The 21912-nt window shown below is 41.3% G+C and overlaps 1 protein-coding gene across 7 annotated transcripts in view; it reads right to left on the reverse strand.

The window, feature by feature from the left end:
- LOC129638701 (melanoma-associated antigen B10-like) overlaps window positions 1-21912 on the reverse strand; it is a 32468-nt gene that overhangs the window by 8457 nt on the left and 2099 nt on the right. The window contains exons 1-3 of one of the 7 annotated variants that reach the window (XM_055563302.1): window positions 19146-19282; window positions 12451-12653; window positions 3070-3329 (exon numbers count right to left, since the gene is read on the reverse strand). In XM_055563302.1, coding sequence (XP_055419277.1) covers window positions 3070-3092 — 23 coding nt within the window. In that variant the 5' untranslated portion in view covers window positions 3093-3329; window positions 12451-12653; window positions 19146-19282. Of the gene's footprint in view, window positions 1-1524; window positions 2186-3069; window positions 3330-12450; window positions 12654-15425; window positions 15545-18243; window positions 18761-19145; window positions 19657-21912 lie in introns of those variants that run through there. The other 6 variants (XR_008707975.1, XM_055563301.1, XM_055563300.1 and 3 more) reach the window with 6 other exon arrangements.

Raw genomic sequence — 21912 nt, forward strand, 5'->3', positions numbered from 1 at the left:
CTCCTGCATTGGTGGGCAGGTTCTTTACCACTGAGCCACCTGGGAAGCCCCATAATTCCAAAGCAATTGTTCAGGGTAGTTTTCCATTCCAGGCTTAAGTCTCTGAACTTTGACCCGCCATCTGAGGGTCTGACCCCTATTCAGTGTTTCCACAGCCTCCCTGGTGGGCTCGCCCTGTAGCCTAACTTAAAACTACCTTCCGCTGCCAGACTTTTATTGTCCTAAAGTCTCCAAGTGCCTTGCCTCAGTGTATTTACACTAGACTCCTCATGAGGAAGCCCTCAATCCCCTCACCTCCTTACACCTCATTTTTATTAGGCCCCTAGATCTCAGTTCACCAGCTACTTTATATGAATGCTGCTCTTAGACTCTAGAATTCTATAAGAAGGGGTTGAGTTTATTTTTCTTAGCATCCCCAAAACCACCCAGAAGCCTTCCAAAGAGCAGATGCTAAATTGATATTTGAACAATTACAGTGCAAGTGTGCAAGAAAGCAATTTACTGGGATTTCACTTCTCCCCCATTCTTAAATAAGCGAAGCCAATCCAGGTAAATAAACTTCAATTTTACAAAGAAAGACTAAAGCAAATAAAACAAACGAAGAAGTGAATACTTCTTAAAATTTTTTTCTGTATCTGATAATCACACAGACTTCACTGTGGAAAAATTTCCATATTCACAAAAAATCCATATTGCAATATCATGTTATCTTGTTCCGAATGACAAGAAATGATTCAAGGATTTCAGTCTGTGCTATGTAATACAAAAATCCTTAGTTTTCAACTGGATAATCTGCAGTACATGTCAAAGCCGTGCCATTAGTATACTTGGACTCTGAAGCTAAACACATGTTTAATTAAAAGGAACAATACTTAAAAACAGAAACAAGAAAAACCTCCAATTTGTGCATATTGTATAGGAACACAAATAAATATGTTATATGCTGAATTTCCATGAGCCCCACCATGGCCCTCCTCTTGTGGGAAGATTGCCTGCTTTCTTGAAAAGCAATGTGAAGTATCTGCTCAGACTTCACTAGGGGTGGGAGGAAATTTGGACATGCTCCAGAAAGTGCACTGGCCCTGGCACCATAGGAGCCCTGGCTGCAGCTCTGGCTCTGGCTCTCTCTTCTTCAGCTCTCAAAGCCTCCTCATACTAGAATGGGAAGGCACTGGACTTGGTATCATCGACATTAGCCCCAAACTCCCACATTCGTTTATATATCTCTATCTATCATGGAAGCACTCCATATTAGTTTACAAAATTGTACTCATTCCTTTTTATAGCTTCGTAGTACTCCACTCTGTGGATATATCATGTTCCCTCAATTAACATGTGCCTGGACATTTATGTATTTTCATATGGTTGTGGATGTCTCTTCAGAATTAATTTCTGAAAACACTGAATTACTGGCTCAAATGTAAAAGCACATTTAATTTTCTGACATTACCGAATTGTATTTACGCTCTAATCTCATTCTTCGATATGTAGCTCTCAAAGAATGAGATCAGTATATTCTCTAACACTATATACAGAAGTAAACTGAAAAGGGATTAAAGACCTAGCTATAAGAGTGGAAACCATAAAACTCTTAGAAGATAATATGAGCAGAACACTCTTTGACACAAATCATAACAATATTTTTTTGGATCTGTCTCTGAAAGCTAGGGAAATAAAAGCAAAAGTAAATAAATGTGTTGTAATTACAGTTAAAAGCTTTTGCACAGCAAAGGAAACCATCAACAAAATGAAAAGCCAACCTATTATATAGGATAAAATATTTGCCAATGATGTAAGCAATAAGGGGTTAATATCCAAAATATATAAACAGTTGATATAACAGTTTAAAAAAATCAAGAAAAAGATGGGAGGAAGACTTAAATACACATTTTTCCAAAGAAGACATACAAATAGCTGAGAGGCAAATGAAATGATGTTCAACACCATTAATCATCATATGAATGCAAATTTAAACCACAATGAGGTATTATCTTATACCTATCACAAGGGCTATGATCCAAAAGGAACAGAAGTAACAAATGCTGGTGAGCATGTAGACATGATCTATGCACTGTTGGTGGGAATATCAATTGGTGCAGCCACCATGGATAACAGTAAGGAGAGTCCTCAAAATCTAAAAGCAGAACTAACACATGACCCAGCATTCCCACTCCTGGTTGTGTATCTGAAAAAAAAAAAAGAACCCACTAATTTGGATGGTCTCCATCACGTACTCGATGCTTGTCTGAGTCTAAGGGTTTCCACTGCTCGTCCCCCCTTCCCCTCCAGTCTCATCTACTCTCTGCCAGTGACTCCACCCCAGGCCAACCTCCCTGTTTATTAAGAAGGCACCTGTGACTGGCACAGCCAGTGTGAGAAGAAGAGATAGTCCTTCCCAGCCACCAGATAATCAGGAGTTTTGGCCAGACCTTTGAGCACACACTGAGACAGTGAGGAGTCAGACAAAAAGCACAGACTGTGGCACTGAAATGGATTAATAAGGAACTTAGTGATGTGGCCAGTGACCCTCCAGCACAAGATTCTGCAGGTCCAGTTGGGGATGATACACTTCATTGGCAAATCACAATTACGAAAAAGAACGGCAACCCATATCAAGGCAGTTTATTCTCTGTGACAATTCATTTTCCTAAAGACTACCCGTTCATACTACCTAAGGTTGCATTTGCAACAGAATTTATCATCCAGACATGAACACTAATGGCAACACTCGGTTCGCTACTCTAAGATCACTGTGGTCTCTTGCTTTCATGATTTCTAAAGTTCTGGTATCCATTTGTTCACTGCTATGTGATCTGAACCCAGATGATAGCCTACCCAGTGCCAGAGGTTGCATAGATCTATAAAACAGAAATAATTACAAAAGAATTTTTCAGGAATGTACTCAGAAGTATGCCATGTGATGCTACCTTAAGTCAGAATAACCTGCATTGAAGCTTGAATTAACTTTCAGTTCAGTTCAGTTGTTCAGTCCACTCTTGCGACCCCATGAATTGCAGCATGCCAGGCCTCCCTGTCCATCACTAACTCCCGAAGTTCACTCAGACTCACATCCATCGAGTTAGTGATGCCATCCAGCCATCTCATCCTCTGTCACAGTCTTTTCCAATGAGACAACTCTTCACATGAGGTGGCCAAGGTACTGGAGTTTCAGCTTTAGCATCATTCCTTCCAAAGAACACCCAGGACTGATCTCCTTTAGAATGGACTGGTTGGATCTCCTTGTAGTCCAAGGGACTCTCAAGAGTCTTCTCCAACAGCACAGTTCAAAAGCATCAATTCTTCGGCGCTCAACTTACTTTAAATTACTGCTAAAAATGAAAAAAAAAAAACCCACTAATTTGAAAAGATCCACACACACACAATGGCATATTACTCAGTCAGAAAAAAGAATGAACTTTTGCCATTTTCAAGAACATGGATTGATTGGAAGGCATTATGTTAACTGAAATATGTGAGATAGAGGAAGACAAATGCTGTATAATTCCATTTATATGGAGAATTAAAAAATAAAACAGACTAGGGAGATGAAGCAGACTCACAGCGAACAAGCTAGTAGTAGTTACCAGGGGAGAGTAGCAAGGGGAGGGTAAGGGCACGGATAGAAGATTAAGAGGTGCAAACTCATATGTATAAAATAGATAAGCTACAAGGATATATTGCAAAACAAGGGGGATATAGCCAATATTCTATAACAACTATAAGTGGAACATAACATTTACAAATTGTGAATCACTTTGTTGTGTCCTTGAAACATAAAATATTGTACATCAACTATGAAAATGAAGTGAAAGTGTTAGTTGCTCAGTCTTGTTCAACTCTTTTTGACCCTAAGGACGGTAGCCTGCCAGGCTCCTCTATCGATGGAATTCTCCAAGTAAGAATTACCCACTGGAGTGGGTAACCATTCCCTTCTCCAGGGGATCTTCCTGACTAAGTGATCAAACCCAGGTCTCCTACATTGCAGGCAGATTCTTTGCCATCTGAGCTACCAGGGAAGCCCACAACAACTATACCTCACTTTAAATATATATATATATATATTCTCCCAAATCATCCCACCCTCTCCCTCTCCCACAGAGTCCAAAAGACTGTTCTATACATCAGTGTCTCTTTTGCTGTCTCGTATACAGGGTTATTGGGACGACCCAGAGGGATGGTATGGGGAGGGAGGAGGGAGGAGGGTTCAGGATGGGGAACACATGTATACCTGTGGCGGATTCATTTTGATATATGGCAAAACCAATACAATATTGTAAAGTTAAAAAATAAAATACAATTTCAGTAAATATTCTCTCAGGAACTTTCACATATACAATACAGTATTATGAACTATGCGCTTCCCTGGTGGCTCAGTGGTAAAGAATCTGCCTGTTGAGCAGGAGATGCGGGTTCAATTCCTGGGTGGGGAAGATGCCCTGGAGGACGACACGGCAACCCAATCCAGTATTCTTGCATGGAAAATTCCAAAGACAGAGGAGGCTGGCAAGCTACAATCCATGGGGTTGCAGAGAGTAGGAAACCACTTGGCCACTAGCAACAGCAACGATTAACTACAGTCACAATGCTGTACATTATATCCCTGCTGCTGCTGCTGCTGCTACGTCGCTTCAGTCGTGTCCAACTCTGTGCGACCCCATAGACGGCAGCCCACCAGGCTCCCTCATCCCTGGGATTCTCCAGGCAAGAACACTAGGGCTTCTTTATTTTGTAAGTGAAAGTTGTGAATGTTTATGCCATTTGGACACTTACACCCATTTCATCCATCCTCCAACCCTCTCCTGTGACAACCGCCAATCTGCAACATGATGGACCTAGAGATCATTACTGATTGAAGTGACTCAGACAGAGAAGGAGAAATATTATATGACATATCTTAGATGTATAATTTAAGAAGAGATGATACAAATGAATTGAACTACAAAATAGAAAGACTTACAGTCTCAGAGAACAAATTTATGGTTGCCGCTGGGGAAGGATGTGGGACAGGGATAGTTAGGGGATTTCTGATGGACATGTACACACTGCTATATTTAAAATGGATAAGCAACAAGAATGTACCTTGTAACACAGGGAACTCTGCTTAGTATTATGTGGCAGTATTGATGGAGGTTTGGGGGAGAGTGGATACGTGTATATGTATGGCTGAGTCCCTTCACTGTTCACCTGAAAACTTTCACAATATTGTTAATTTGCTATACCTCAACACAAAATAAAAAAGCTAAAATTTTACAAACACTGTGCCTGCAGTGCAAGGGCTGTGAGTTCAAACCCTGGTTGGCGATTTAAGATCCCATGTGCCACATAGCAAACCAATCAACAAAATATCATCACAGAAAAAGTGATGGGGATCCATGAAAGAAATAATTGATAACCTAGATTTTATTCCCTTCAAACTTCTGCTCTATAAAAATACATCAAGAGAACAAGAAGATGAGCCATAGTCTAGGAGAAAATATTTGCAAAAGACATATCTGATGAAGGCTCTAATCTAAAATATACAAAGAACTCTTAATATTAATAAGAAGAAAACATCTAATTAAAAAATGGACAAAAGATAGGAATAGATACCTTGCCCAGGAAGATACAGAGATGGAAAACAAGCATATGGAAAGATGCTCCACATCATATACCATTAGGGAACTGCAAATTAAAAAAACAAGCAAATACCACGACATCCCTTTCAGAATGGCCAGCATTCAAAGGACTGACAACACCAAATGCTGGTAAGGATGTGAATCAACAAGAACTCTCATTCCTTGGTGGTGGTGATGCAAAATGGTAGAGCCACTTTGGAAGACAGTTTGCAAGTTTCTTAGTAAACTATACATATTCAACACTGCTGGTAGGAATATAAATTGGTACAGCCAATTTACAGGGAAACCAGTGTAGCAGTTCCTCAAAAAATCAAAAATAACACATAATACTTTCCACATTCCACTACTATCCAAAGGAAATGAAATCAGGACCTCGAAGAGAGCTCTGCACTCCCATGTTCATTGCAGCACTACTCACAATGGCCAAGAAAGGGAAGCAGCCTAGGTGTCCAGTGACAGATGAATGGATAAAGAAGATGCAAAATATACATATAATGGAACACCATTCAGCCTTAAAAAGAAGCTAACCTCTCCAGTTATGACAGCGTGCATAAACCTAGAGGACCTTCTGCTACAGTGAAATAAGCCAGACACAGAAGGACAAATACTGCATGCCATTTAGATGAAGAATCTAAAATGGTCAAAGTCAAAAAAACAGAGAGCAGAGTGGTGGTTACCATGGTCTATGGGAGGGTGAATGAGAAGGAACTGTAGACTTAAAAAACATTCACAGTCTATACATGAGACAGGGTGTTCAGGGCTGGTGCACTGGGATGACCCTGAGAGATGGGATGGGGAGGGAGGTGGGAGGGGGGTCAGGAAAGGGAACAATGTACACCCATGGCTGATTCATGTCAATGTATGGCAAAAGCCACTACAATATTGTAAATAGCCTCCAATTAATATAAATAAATTAAAAGAAAAAAAAAAAACATTCACAACCTAAAAGCTGACAGGTATGTTCTCTTTGGTACAAACATTAAGGACTTCATCCCAGGAGGCAGCGTCTCGAGTAACCCTGAGAGAACTGCTCCAAAGAAGGGAGGGGAGGAGCCAGGTTACATAGAAGTTTTGCAACAAAGGGCAGGTAGTCTGAATATCAAAAGATTATGATAAATGAAGGAAAACCAGATAACCCTGGTTAAGGAATTTAGCCCTTTTCCATATATGGAAAGATGCAAGAATCGGGGCTCACTGAAATCATTCCTTTGATATGAACTTCACATATCTGGGGCCCGTTTCCTGTATTTTTACATCCTGTGTTCCCTCAGGGTTCACCATCCGTGGTGGCTGCAACTGTTGATAATTGACAGTGTTTATTCACTGATACAGCAGGCAGTATTCCAATTTTCAGTATTAATCAAAAGTTACAAAGTTTAATTATACTATATAATATAGAGTTTATAGCTAAAAATACCATATTGTACACTCTCTCTGAGGTCAAATCTTATGGCAAGTGTTCTTATCCCAGACATAAAACATAAAGGGTGAGAAAGCATCTGTCAAAATGGCCATCATCAAAAAGTCTATAAACAATAAATGCTGGAGAGGGTGTGGAGAAAAGGGAACTCTCTTGCATTGTTGGTGGGAATGTAAATTGATACAGCCTCTATGGAGAACAGTATAAAGTTTCCTTAAAAATTCGGACTAAAAATACCACATGACCCAACCATCCCACTACTGGGCATAAACCCTTTGGAAACCATAACTGAATAAGGCACATGTACTCCAATGTTCATTGCAGCACTATTTATAACAGATAGGCCACAGACAACCTAGATGTCCATCGCTGAATGGATAAAGAATTCTGGTTTCTGTATAAAATGAAGTACTACTCAGCCATAAAAAGACCATATTTGAGTGAGTTCCAATGTAGTGGGTGAACCTAGGGCCTATTATACAGAGTGAAGAAAGTCAGAAAGAGAAATATAAACATCGTATCCTGACACATATACATGGAATCTAGGAGACAGCATTGATGAATGTATTTGCAGGGCAGGATGGAGATGCAGACGTAGAGGACAGACTTGGTGACACAGGGGCGGACGAGAGGGAGGGACAAACCGAGAGTAATACTGAAACATACACATTACCATATGGAACATCAACAGCCAATGGGGATTTGCTGTGTGATGCAGGGAGCTCAAAATGGTGCTCTGTGATAATCTAGATGGGTGGGGAGGAGTGGGAGGTGGGGGGATGTTCAAGGGGGAGGGGACATATGTATACCTATGGCCAATTCATGTTGATATATGGCAGAAACAACACAATATTGTAAAGCAACTAAACTCCAATAAAAAATAAACTTAAAAAAGGATGAGAGGGAAATTTTGGAGGTAATGGATATGTTTATGGCATAAACTGTGGTGGTCATTTCACAGGAGTAGACTTTTCTCCAAACTCATCAATAAATAAATCAGAAAAATACTGGTTAGCAAGGAAACCTAGCATATCCCAGTTAAGAGTATGCCACTGAAGGTCACCATGAGGTAGACATCCTCAGCCGATGTAACAGAAAGCTCCAAAATGTTTCAAAGGCCCCAATCTTACCTATCTCTCACTTGACCTTTTTCATAAACCACTCCCACTTTCATTCATTTAACCACCCAAAAGTGTCTATTCCTTCCCAATTGCTTGCCAAATTACAGTCAAGATAACTTGATTTCAATTATTATTATTTTTTTTAGTGGCGTGTGCTCTGGCACCCGCACCCTGAGGGCAGAGTACACCAGTCCAGCGACTTCAAATTATCATCCCACCTCAGGGGAGTGCCACCCTGATTTCTGGGAAACTCCACAGACAGAAGACAACATGAATAAACCATCTAATCTGCACAGGGTTTCCCTGTACTTGAATGAGTGCACAGGACACATTCCATGCCAGCTTCACATGATTTCTCTCTGATTTACTCATAATCCCAGGCAGACTCAGAAAATGCTGCAGGTTTGGGTCTCCACCCCCAAAGGAAAGTCCATATCACAATTGAGTCATACAAATTTTTTGGTTTCCAGTGCTTTCATAAAATTTATGTTTATACTATACTATAGGTTATTAAGTGGGCAATAGCATTGTGCCTCAGAACAATATAGATGTCTTAAATAGAAACACCTCTTTGCTAAAAGAAAAAAGATGTTAACCATTATCTGAGCCTTCACTGAGTCCATCATTTTTGCTGCTGAGGGTGTGAACATTGCAAGAGGTATCAAAACGTGACATACAGACATGAAGTGAGCAAACGGTGTTGGAAACATGGAGCCGAAAGACTTGCTGGAAGCAAGGTTGACTGACACAAACTTTTAATTTGGTAAAGAAAAAGAACAGAAAAGAAAAGCAGTACCTGTGAAATACAATAAAGCAACGTGCAACAGAGTGAGGTGTGCCTGTAACTGTAAGGGCAGTTTCCCATCCCAGGCTTTGTCTTTAAACTATGCGGCCCACCATGGAGAACCTGGTCCCTGGTCACGATTGCCACAGTCTCATCCAGCCTGCCATGCACTCAACTTATAATTACTTCCCACGGATAGACTTATACTTTCCCAAGGCCCATCACTACTTTGCATCAGGGAATTCACATTTGGCTGCTGTCATGTCACCATTTCCTTTACATGACAGCTGCTTTTCGACTCTATAATTTTATGGTGAGTGGCTAGATCTTTTTCTCAGCTCTCCAAGTACTAGCATGGAGTCTTCTATGAGCAGAGGCTCAATTACTGTTTAGGGAATAAATGAGCCTGTGAGCATGAGGATGAATTTCTTAGAATTTAATTTTACATTTTTGAATTAACGAAGCATACATGGTCACTTATAATTTTGTAAAACACAATTAGGAAAAATGAGGAAACAAAATACCATCCATCTTACATTCCCTCTATTTCTTGATCCCACATATTGCACTGTTTAGTGTTTTCATGTTGTAAAGGAAATAACATATTGTAATGCCATGTTATCTTGAACCAGCTTACTGAATAAGATGTGGAGTTAGGGCCTAGGTTTCCTTCATTTACAGAATCAAGTAATCTCTTATCTTACAGAATGTCTTAGATCACGATGTACCGAAGAAATCGGCCTAAGAGAGTTGTAGGAACCTTCCCCTGCCAATCACAGAGATGAGACTTTGGGAGTTATCTTTGTTACAGGACAGGGGAATGGTCCCTGGAGTCCACATTCAGGTCCTCACTTTGCCTTCAGATCAGTCCTGGGAATCCACTCTTAGCCACACGAACGCGCTGAACATCAGTCCGAGCTCTTCGCCACCAGCACAGAAGTTTTGCAGAGACACTTTCGGCTATGGCTGCCCTGTGCACGATCTCTAAGGGATGATGGAAGGGGCGGGGCTCTGTGGGGACCCCGTCGTTCAGTGTTCAGCGGTCCCTGGGTCATCCCTTAGGGTCCTCACCATGCTGTCTGTCAGAGCCCAGGACCCTTCACACTACGGACTGCAGTCCTCCTGCCCCCAAACGAAGCCCTCACCTCTCTGAGTCCCTAGTGGGGAATCAGGGCACTTCTCTGTGCATCTCTCCTTGACAGGGGCAGCGCCACTCTGTGAGCCTTCCTCCTTGGTGGGAGAGATCCTCTCATCAGCACTGATGGTCCTCATCTTCCCAGTGGTGATGGCCAAGATGCCATCCTCCTAAGAACTGGGGTTCCATCCATTCCCTCGCTGAGACCAGATAGAAATGAAGAGGCTTCTCATCCGTATAACTCTGCCTGGAGCCTCTGGGGTTAGGAATAGGGGCAGGGGTCTGTAAAGCCTCCTCATTTGTGGGTCTAGTGATACTTCTTTCTTCACTCAGGGATCTCACCATGGTCCTGGCCAGTCCTGGGACCTGACCCTCCAACCTGAGATTCTCCCTCTACTGAACTGAGGCCATTTTTCTTAGACTGAGACTTTGACCTCACAGAGAACTACAAGGCTTATAAGATGGAATGTCCTGTCTGGGCATTCTAGGCCTGAGAGCAAGTTTGGGCAGGTCTCTGAATGACCTGTATTTTGCGGTGCTCGTCTCTCCAGTCCTCACCTATGGAAGCCCAAATTTTGTCTATCTCTTCGATTAAAGGATTCCTGGCGAGCACCACATTCCGGCAAACTCTTCAGCAGTGTCCCTAATGCAAACCTTAAAGTTTCATGTCCCAGACTTGATCTGAGATGGGTAAAATAACACAGAAGGCAAGGGGCAAAATGGGGTGTGTTCCCTGAGAAAAATGCTGCTCCATTCTTTTCAAAAGCCAGAGTCAGTCTCTTTTCATGACTGGTTTTAATTGATTAACAGGCATACTTTTCAAACATTCTACTGCATGTAATCATGCACCACAAATACTGTGTTTTGTTACAAACTGCAAGTTTATGGTCCATGCATTGAACACGTCTATGGCATCATTTCCCAACATCATGTATTCACTTGGGGTCCCTGTTCCACATATTGTTAATTCTTCAAATATTTTAATCTCTTTCCTTATTTTATTTCTTATGGTGACCTGATCAGTTGTCTTTATTACTATTGTAACTGTCTTACCTTTGTAAATTAAGCTATGTGCATTTTTTAGACATCTTCTAGTAAGTGTACAATAGGATTAACAACTTTTATAAGCACTGGGAATCCCCCAAATTCCTACTGATTTACTCTATGGCAATTTTCACTTTATTGCAGTGATCTAGAACCCAAGTCACTGTATTTGAGATATGAGTACAATTCTAAAGGAAAAAAGCCATCCAAGATGGTTTTGTGCTATTCTGAATAGGTTATCGGACACTGCACTGAGAGACGATCTTACTGTCCCTATCATCTGTTTCTCTTCTTTATTCATGTCATTTATTGATGTAGCCTTCGAGGCTTTGTGCCTGAAGAAGTGTATTGGAATATATCCAGAGTCCTTACTTTTATCCCAGGATACATTTGAGTGTTAAGGAACACAAGCTCTGCTTTAGAGCAAGAGGAGTATAACAGTGTCAGATCTAGAGGAATTCAGAGAGGAATCTAATTCCAGGCCTATCAGTCACTAGTGTTCCCCAGCAAGGGCTTACTGCCTGATGCACCTAGAAGCCAATACTATGGAACGGGCTTTTGAGAGAAAAACTTGAATCCAAGGTGGACTAGCAAGAAGACAGAAGTGGGGCTCTGAAATCTGTCTCCTCAATCCAGAGTTTGAAGTAAAATGAAAGGGTTTAGGGGAACTGCAAACTTGGAAGCTAATTGGCTAGTCTTGAATTAGTTCATGTAAGCTATTCATGCTGCTAGAAGCCCGATTTTCTGCATTGAAGGACTTCATACAGTTCTCCCCTGGCAACATTCCTACTCGGAGAGTTCCACAGACTGAACCCTCTTCGTTCTGCAGTCATCCTAGAAACATAGGCTCCTTTTTGGCATATGCATAGTGCTGCCTCTAAAAATAACTCAAGGTTTGATTAATCAACAGCCTGTTTAAGGAGGCAAAACCACTTTAAACTGGTCAATGCTTTATGCTTCAATCCCCCCATTTCTCCTTGTACATTCTTCAAGCTTGTGGGAAATCATCCTCAATTTGGTTAATGAGTCTCAAATTCTGTAGAAAATGATAATCCCAGGTCACAGAGTTTTGTACCACCAGGACTGGAGCGTTACATAAGCACTGACAAGGTTAGGATTAATTGCTATTTAAGAAAGATATTATCAGAGGCTTTGTTTCCTTCACATGTTTCTTTTCAGGCTATTGCTTGAAGTTTGGCGTTTTGGTGCCTGGATGGAATTTATTACTATTGGGTCATCTGTCTTGGCTCTTCCTGGCCACTCCTCAGCCCAAACTGAGCTCTGCAGTTGACTGACCAATTTCTCCCACTGTAGTGCTCAAAATAGTTTACCTTTTGTCCAGAAAACAGAGCCTGGACCAACTGTCTTTAACCAATGCTTGCTGCCTCTTCCCAGACTTCATGGATTGAAGTCGATATCAACCAGTACTCTTATCAGGAACTTGAGGTCTCCCTGGAAAGCCCTTGCATTCGTGGGAGGTGTAGGAAAGCCTTCAGGGCTTCTCTATCTGTGGCTTAGAGCGCTTTGTTCCTCTCTAGGAAGAAAATGGGCAAACTTGAGGCATCACCCCTTAATTTAGGACCCAATTCCATCTCCTAGTTTGGTTTCTGGAAAGCGTTGGCTGTATGAGCTCCCTGGAGAAACCACTGAGAAGAATGGACAGTCTCAAGGTGACCAGCTTGGATCTGAGTGTTCACATAAAGAACCTTGAATAGTTTTCCATTATTATATGTGGTTGTCAAACTATAGCTTGAAAGGCACACATGCTACCCAGCTTCCAAGGAATCTGTCCCACCAGATCCAAGACCGCAGCCCATTTGGTCACAGGCTCCTAATATTTCTGCCCTCCCATGTGCTGAGGGCATACTTGTCTACTGAGGAGGGTCCTATAGAAGTTCAGGCTCTGTCTCAGTCTCCATGTAGAAAAACTTACCTAGTGTGTAGGAGGCTGAGACAGTGATTGCATCACATTGAAGAAAGTGAAAGAGGAAGCTGTCTTAGACTCAGGCAGAGCTGACTTTCAGAGAGCAATTCAGGAGCACACACATTCAAACACCGATTTCCTCACTTCCTTTCTGAGCATGCTGGGGTTTAATCTTTCTGGTACATGACCAAAATACTTTACCCCTCCAGCAGAGATCACTGATAAGCAAATCTAGATGTCTGGGCAATTTTCAGGGGAAATACATTGACTCCAAGGCCTCTATGTAGCCCATGGCCATTAAGACCACAACCAATGGCTATTTTTCCTGGTAAAATTTCATTTTTAACATCACGCATGCACAAATATCGGAGAAGGCAATGGCACCCCACTCCAGTACTCTTGCCTGGAAAATCCCATGGACGGAGGAGCCTCGTAGCCAGCAGTCCATGGGGCCGCACAGAGTCGGACACGACTGAGCGACTTCACTTTCACTTTTCACTTTCATGCATTGGAGAAGGAAATGGCAACCCACTCCAGTGTTCTTGCCTGGAGAATCCCAGAGACGGGGAAGCCTGGTGGGCTGCTGTCTATGGGGTCGCAGAGAGTAGGACATGCGACTGAAGTGACTTAGCAGCAGCAGCATGCACAAATATATAAAAGTAGTTCAGAACTACCTCCCTGCTATTCTGGCTGATATACAATAGGACTGGACTTTTTAGTGAGGAAACACCAGAATGTCCCCTATTGTATGAAATTCCTTAGCCGGCAGGTTCTTTACCATCTGAACCAATGGGGGAAGCCCAAAGACATTGCATCCCTAGTACTGATTTATCTTATAACTGGAAGTGTGACATTTTTACTTCCTTCATCTGATTTTTTTTCTTTATTTTTATTTTATTTTTTAACTTTACAATATTGTATTGGTTTTGCCATATATCAACATGAATCTACCACAGGTATACATGTGTTTCCCTTCCTGATCCCTCCTCCCTCCTTCCTCCCCGTACCATCCCTCTGGGTCATCCCAGTCCACCATCCCCAAGCATCCAGTATCGTGCATCAAAACAAGGAAAAATTTTTTTCTTTTCTTTTATATCTATATGAGATGACGGATGTTCCCTAAACTTACTGTGGCAATCATTTCATTGTGTGTGTAAGTCAAATCATTGTGCTGTACACCTTAAACTTACCCAGTGCTCTAAGTCAATTATATTGCAATAAAACTGGAAGGAGAAAAAAAAAAAAAAGAAATTCCTTAGCCGGATTAGGGTGCATTCTTCTGTGTGTCGGGGGGAGACTTTTCCTGCTTTATACTCCCTCACCTTACATTTATGCTCACACCACGACAAGGTAATCAGGGCTGGTTTCATCAAGAATACACTCGTGTCGAACTCCAAGTATCATAAGAGACTACTATAAACAACTCTATGCAAATAAAATGGACAATCTAGAAGAAATGACAGATTCTTAGAGAGGTACAGCCTTTCAAGACTAAACAAGGAAGAACTAGAGAACGTGAGTAGACAGATCACAAGTACTGAAACAGTGATTTAAAATTTTCCAATAAAATGTCCAGGATCAGGTGGCTTCTCGGATAGTTCTATCCAACACTTAGAGATTCTATCAACCTCTTCCAAAAAGAATTACAGAGGGAGGAACACTCCCAAGCTCATTCTATGAGGCCACCATCACCTTGAGAGCAAAACCAGACAGAGAAGCACACACACAAAAACAAAAAAAAGAAAATGACAGGCCAATATCACTGAAGAACACAGATGGAAAAATCCTGAACAAAATACTAGCGAACCAAAAAAGACAGTCTCTTCAATAAGTGGTGCCTTGAAAACTGGACAGTTACATGTAAAATAATGAATGTAGAACATTCTCTAACACCATACACAAAAATAAACTCAAAATGGATCAAAGACCGAAATGTAAACCCAGATTCTATAAAACCCTCAGAGGAAAACCTAGGCAGAACATTCACTGTTTGACATAAGTTGCAGCAGTATTTTTTTATTTTAGTAAAATGGTTTTTGATCCACCTCCTGGAGTAATTAAAATAAAAATAAAAACAAACAGGTGACCCTTAATGAAAGTCAAAAGCTTCCACACAGCAAAAGAAACCAAAAACAAAAAGACAACTCACAGAATGAGAGGAAATATTTTCAAACAATGCAAACAACAGCAGAATAATCTCCAAAATATATAAATAGCTCATGCACCTCTGTGTCAAATAAACAATCCCATAAAAAGTAGGCAGAGTGTATAAACAAACATTCCTTCAAAGAAGACACACAGATGACCAAAAAGCATATGCAAAGATGCTCAACATCACTAATTATCAGAAACATGCAAATGAAAAGTACAATGAGGTATCACCTCACACCAGCCAGAATGGTCTTCATCCCCAGATCTGCAAACAACAAATGATGGAGTATGGAAAAAAGGGAACACTGTTGCACTCTCGGTGGGAATGCAAATTGACACAGTCTCTACGGAGAACATTATGGAAGTTCCTTGAAAAACGAAAAATAGAGTTACCATATGATTTACCAATCCCACTCCTGGTACATATCCAGAGAAAACCATGATTCATAAATATACATGCACGCCAATCTTCATTGCAGCACTATTTACATTTACGAAGATATGGAAGTAACCTAAATGTCCATCAACAGAGGAATGAATAAAGCATTTGTCGTAAATATATTCAATGGAATATTATTCAGCCATAAAAAGAATTAATTAATGACATGTGCAGCAACATGGATGGACCTAGGGAATGTCATAATAAGTAAAGTAAGACAGAGAATACTGGATGCTTGGGGCTGGTGCACTGGGATGACCCAGAGGGATGGAATGGGGAGGGAGGAGGGAGGGGGGTTCGGGATGGGGAACACATGTATACCTGTGGCGGATTCATTTTGATATTTGGCAAAACTAATACAGTTATGTAAAGTTTAAAAATAAAATTAAAAAAAAAATAAATTGTCTACCAGAAAAAAAAAAAAAAAGACAGAGAAAGACAAATATCATATGTTATCACTCGTAAGTGGAATCTAATTTTTAAAAAATGACACAAATGAACTTGCTTCCCTGGTGGCTCAGCTAGTAAAGAATCTACCTGCAATGTGGGAGACCTGGCTTTGATCCCGGGGTTGGGAAGACCCCCTGGAGAAGGGAAAGGCTACCCACTCCAGTATTCTGGCCTGGAGAATTCCATGGACTGTATAGGCCATGGGGTCACAAAGAGTTGGATAAGACAACGACTTTCATTTCACTTCACAAATAAACTCATTTACAAAATATAAACCGACTTATGGGTATCGAAAACAAGCTTATGATTACCACTGGAGAAATGTTGGGGGAGGGATACTTTAGGAGCCTGAGATAAACATACACGACTGATGTGTCTGACTCTTCGTGACTCCATGGACTGTAGTCCACCAGGACCCTCCATCCATGGAATTTTCCAGGTCAGAATACTGGAGTGAGTTGTGATTTCCTGCTCTAGGGGATCTTCCTGACCCAGGGACTGAACCCACTTATTTTGTGTCTCCTGCATTGGCAGGTGATTCTTTACCACTGTGCCACTTGGGAAGCCCACATCTACAACTAATATATATAATAGCAGTAACCCCAAAGCACCTACTGTATAACACAGGGAACTGTACTCAATAATCTGTAGTAATCTGTATGACAAAAGAGTCTGAAAATGAGTGAATATGTGTATGTATAACTGAATCACTCTGTTATATACCTGAAACTAACACAACATTTTAAATTAATTATACTCAATAAAATGAAATAGAAAAATAATACCATCATAATATCCAGCAATCTGTCTCCTGAGCATATATCCTGAGAAAAACATAATTCAAAAATGGAATAATCACCCCAATGTAAATTACAGCAATATTTACAATACCTAAGACATGGGAACAACCTAAATGTCCATCAACAGAGAAGTAGATAAACATGTGGTCCAGAAATACAAAGGAATATTACTCAGCCATAGGAAAGAATGCCATTTGCAGCAACATGGATGCACCTAGGGATTGTCATACGAAGTGAAGTAAGTCAAAGACAAATATATCCTTCATATGTGGAATCTAATTTTAAAAAGTGATAAAATGAACTTAATACAAAACAGAAAACTTACGGATCCTGAAAACGAACTTATGGATACTAAAGGGAAATGTAGGAGGGAGGGATAAATCAGGAGCTTGGGATCAACGTACACACACCCCTATTTATGAAATAGATAACCAATAAGGACCTCCTGCATAGCACAGGGAACTCTAATCAATATTCTGGGATAACCTACATGAGAAAAGAAACTGAAAATGAATTAATATATATATATAACAGCATTACTTTGCTATATGCCTAAAACTAACACAACATTGTAAAACAACTATACTCCAATAAATTTTATTCATTTTGATATTTGGCAAAACTAATACAGTTATGTAAAGTTTAAAAATAAAATAAAATTAAAAAAAAAAGTTAAATGGCCAAAAAAATAAAAAAAATAAAAAAAAATAAAAAATAGACTACCTGGGCATATATCCGAAGAAAACCATAACTTGAATAGGAACAAGCACCCCCATGTTCCTTGGGGCACTGTTTACAAGAGCCAAGACATGGAAACAACCTACAGGTCCATCAACAGATGAAAAAGATGTGATACATAAATACAATGGAAGAATACTCAGCCATAAAAAAGAATGAAAGAATGCCATTTTCAGCAACATGGATGGATCTAGAGATTGTCATAATGAGAGAAGTCAGACCAAGACAAATACCACAGTATATTGCTCATAGGTACAGTCTAATTTTTTAAAATGACACAAATGGACTTATTCAAAAAACAGAACCAGACTCCCACAATTTGAAAAGAGATTTATGGTTACCAAAGGAGAACTTTGTTGGGGGGGATACTTTAGAAGCTTAAGATGAACATACACACACAACCAATATAGAAAATAGATAACTGAACAGGACCTCCTATATAACAAAGGGAACTCTACTCAATATTCTGTAATAGCCTATATGGAAAAAGAATCTGGAAAAGATTGAGTATATGTGTAACTGAATCACTTTGCTGGACACCTGAAACTAACATAAGATTGTAAATCAACAAATCTGCAACAAATTTTTTTTTTTTAAAAAGAATATCCATCTGTAACAATACCTCTGTGCTGTCACCTTAGGCAAAGGGGAAAACCCCCATCACCTCCATAGAGCAAGATTTCCAGGCGAGGAGCAAGGTGTTTTATCTCCGGATTCAGAGGACCCTCATTAATTACAGGTTGAATAAAGTCTCGCCACATTCATCCCATGCTGCTGCTACTAAGTCGCTTCAGTCGCGTCCGACTCCGTGCGATCCCATAGGCGGCAGCCCACCAGGCTCCCCCATCCCCGGGATTCTCCAGGCAAGAACACTGGAGTGGGTTGCCATTTCCTTCTCCAATGCATGAAAGTGAAAAGTGAAAGTGAAGTCGCTCAGTCGTGCCCAACTCCTAGCGACCCCATGGACTGCAGCCCACCAGGCTCCTCCCATCCATGGGATTTTCCAGGCAAGAGTATTGGAGTGGGGTGCCATTATAGCCAACTCCTATTAGCCAATCCCAACACATAAAAGAGTCAGACACAGACAAACATAGGCAATTAAATCCAAAGGCCTGGAACCTTAAGCCAGTGTTCAGAACTCTAACCCAATCATTTGAGCACCTCAGTAGCGCTAACCTCTGACATTGTCCTCTTTTGGGTGGGTCTTTAACCCACGACTGTAGCCTTAGGATTCTAATCAGACAGAAGAAACTCCTAGGTGGGACTCTAACCCACAGTAGTGGTGTCGTTCTTCAATTTGTCACGTCTGACTCTGTGCAACCCAATGGACTGCAGCATACCAGGCTTCCCTGTCCTTCACTTTCTCCTCAGGTTTGCTCAAACTCATGCCCATTGAGTCAGTGATGCCATCCAACCGTCTCATCCTCTCTAACACACAGTCCTGATGAGATTATTAGACTACAGGCACATTCTAACTTCATATAGCACATTTAGTTACAGGCATATTTTAAGGAGTTTACTCACCCCAAAGATGTCTGATCCAGGAGCTGTTTCCTTCCTTAAAAGTGAAAGGAGCCCCAGAAGCCAGAGGAGCCCAGAGTGCCATGGCTAGCAAACAGGAACCCGAGAGCCAACTCTCTAGACAAACTCAGTATAGGTGGCCACTCAGGGTTGGTGTTGAGGGCCCATCAGGGGCTACAGTGCATCAAGCAGATGGTCACAAGTCCTAAACCTCAATAAGGCTGCCCAAACTCACAGAACATGGGCTCAAGCCCGATGCTCAGAGAAGTCAATACTTATGGCAAGAGCTTTAGAGAAAAGAGCTTTACTGCAAGGCCAACCAATGCAGGATGCAAGGTATCAGATCTCTCTCCAATCCAGGAGCCTGGGTGCAATTTAAGGGGTCTCGGGAATTTCTATTGGAAGCTAATTGGCTAGTCTTCAATTTCATTTCAGCTACTCAGGTTACAGGAAGCCAGGTTTTCCTCATTGAAGGACTTCTCACTTTGTAAATGGCCCAGGACGATATTTCTCTTCTCTTGAGTTTTGCAGACTGAAGAGCTTGGCTCTGGGGTCATCCTGAGGTCATGTGTTCCCTCTTAGACACTTGCAGTTCTTTCTTTGTAAAATGACTCAAGGTGTGACTAATCAACAATCTATTTGAGAGGGTCAAACCAGTTTAAGCTGGTCAATTGTTTCACATGCTTTTTCACTAGCCCCCTGAACTCCAGCACATTATCCCAACTCCAAGACAAAGATAATCACAGTGCACTAAATGTTGCCTAGCAAGGACAATCATGTAACATTCCCACCACAGGATGTAACATAGAATGTGCCTGAGGTAGAATCTTTCCCAGCTGGAAACAACTCAGAGCTCTTAGAATTTTTGTCATTGACCAGTATCTTCCCTCCCAGATACCCTTTCATCTAATTAATGAATATTTCCACGCATTTAAGTACCAACAAGAAATCTAGAATTTGCCCAATTACACACAAGATAAAATAATCGAGTAGGTCCTTAAGGAGAGGTCTCTGGCTCCCTCAACTCAGTGTAAAGGTCACCAGTCCAGGAGACTGTGGATTCTCTGAGGCCCTCCATCTGAGGATCTGACCGGGCTCACCACTCCCACTGTCTAGGAGTAGCCCACCAGGCAACTTCCCTTGAAATGACCTCTCGCTGAAGGCTTTGCATTTTCCTAAGGCTCCAAAGCGAGACTGTGTATTAAAAAACGGAGACATCCGTTTGCCGACAAAGGTCCCTGTACTCAAAGCTATGGTTTTTCCAGTAGTCATGTATGGATGTGAGAGTTGGACCATAAAGATGGCAGAGCGCTGAAGAATTGATGCTTTCAAACTGTGGTGCTGGAGAAGATTCTTGCGAGTCCCGTGGACAGCAAGGAGATCAAGCCAGTCCATCCAAAAAGAAATCAACCCTGAGTATTCATTGGAAGGACTGATGCTGAAGCTGAAGCTCCAATACTTTGGCCACCTGATGTGAAGAGCCGACTCATTGGAAAAGACCCCGATGCTAGGAAACAGAGATTGAGGGCAGGAGAGGAGGGGGCAGCAGAGGAGAAGATGGTTGGAAGGCATCACTGACTCAATGGACATGAGTTTGAGAAAACTCGAGGAGACAGTGAAGCGCAGAGAGGCCTGGTGAGCTGCAGTCTATGGAGTCACAAAGAGTGGGACATGACTTAATGACTGAACAACAAACAACAAGGCTCCAAACTGCCTCACTGCAGGCCATTTACACTTGCTTTCAACTCCAACTGCCTGCCCCCGCTTACCCCTGCTTTTGACTTGTTCTTTCTGCAGTCCCCAACCTTTTTGGCACCATGGACTGGTTTTGTAGAAGACAATTTTTCCACAGACTTGGAGTGGGGGATGGTTTTGGGGTAATTCAAGCACAGTGCATTTATTGTGAACTTTATTTCAAATGTAAATGCCACTGCTGATCTCACAGGAGGTACTGGTCCAAGGCCTGCAGGTTGGGGACTGCTGCTTTTGGTCAGAGAGTATCTCACCATATTTTTATGTAATGGTACCTCCTAGATTCTAAAATTCAACGGGCAGGGGCTAGACGTTGTTTTGGTGGTTGCTGTTGTTCCTTTTTTTTTTTTTTTTTAAACACAAACCATCCACGGTACTAGTAAGCATCCAAAAAGCTCATTCTCAGAACTTCCCTGGTGATCCAGTGGATAAGACTCCCTGAACAATTAATGTAACATCTACCCTTTTAGAAAATCTTTAAGTGTACAATATGGAATTGTTAACTATAGGCTCTATGCTACACGGTATATTTCTAGAAATTATTCACTGTATATAACTGAAAATCAGTGCCCTTTGACAATCACTTCCTCATTACACCTCCTCCCAGCCCCTGGCAATCACCATCCTACTCTGCTTCTATCAGGTTGCCTATTTTAGATTCCTCATTTAAGTGATATCATCTATTTCTCCTTCTGTGTCTGGATTATTTCACTTAGCACAATGTCTTCTAGGTCATCTCTGTTATTGCAAATGACAAAGTTTCCTTTTTTTTTTAAGGCTGAATAATACTCCATTATAGGCTTCACATGTAACTCAGTGGTACAGAATCCACCTGCCAATTTAGGACACACAGGAGACTTGTGTTCAATCCCTTGATTGGGAAGATCCCCTGGAGGAGGAAATGGCAACTCATTCCACTATTCTTCCCTGGGAAATCCCATGGTCAGAGGAGCTTCGTGGGCTACAGTCCATGGGATAGAAAGTGTCAGACACAACTGAGTGACTGAGAACACACACA

Source organism: Bubalus kerabau, chromosome X, assembly GCF_029407905.1.
Source record: "Bubalus kerabau isolate K-KA32 ecotype Philippines breed swamp buffalo chromosome X, PCC_UOA_SB_1v2, whole genome shotgun sequence".
NCBI classification, from domain to species: Eukaryota; Metazoa; Chordata; class Mammalia; order Artiodactyla; family Bovidae; genus Bubalus; species Bubalus kerabau.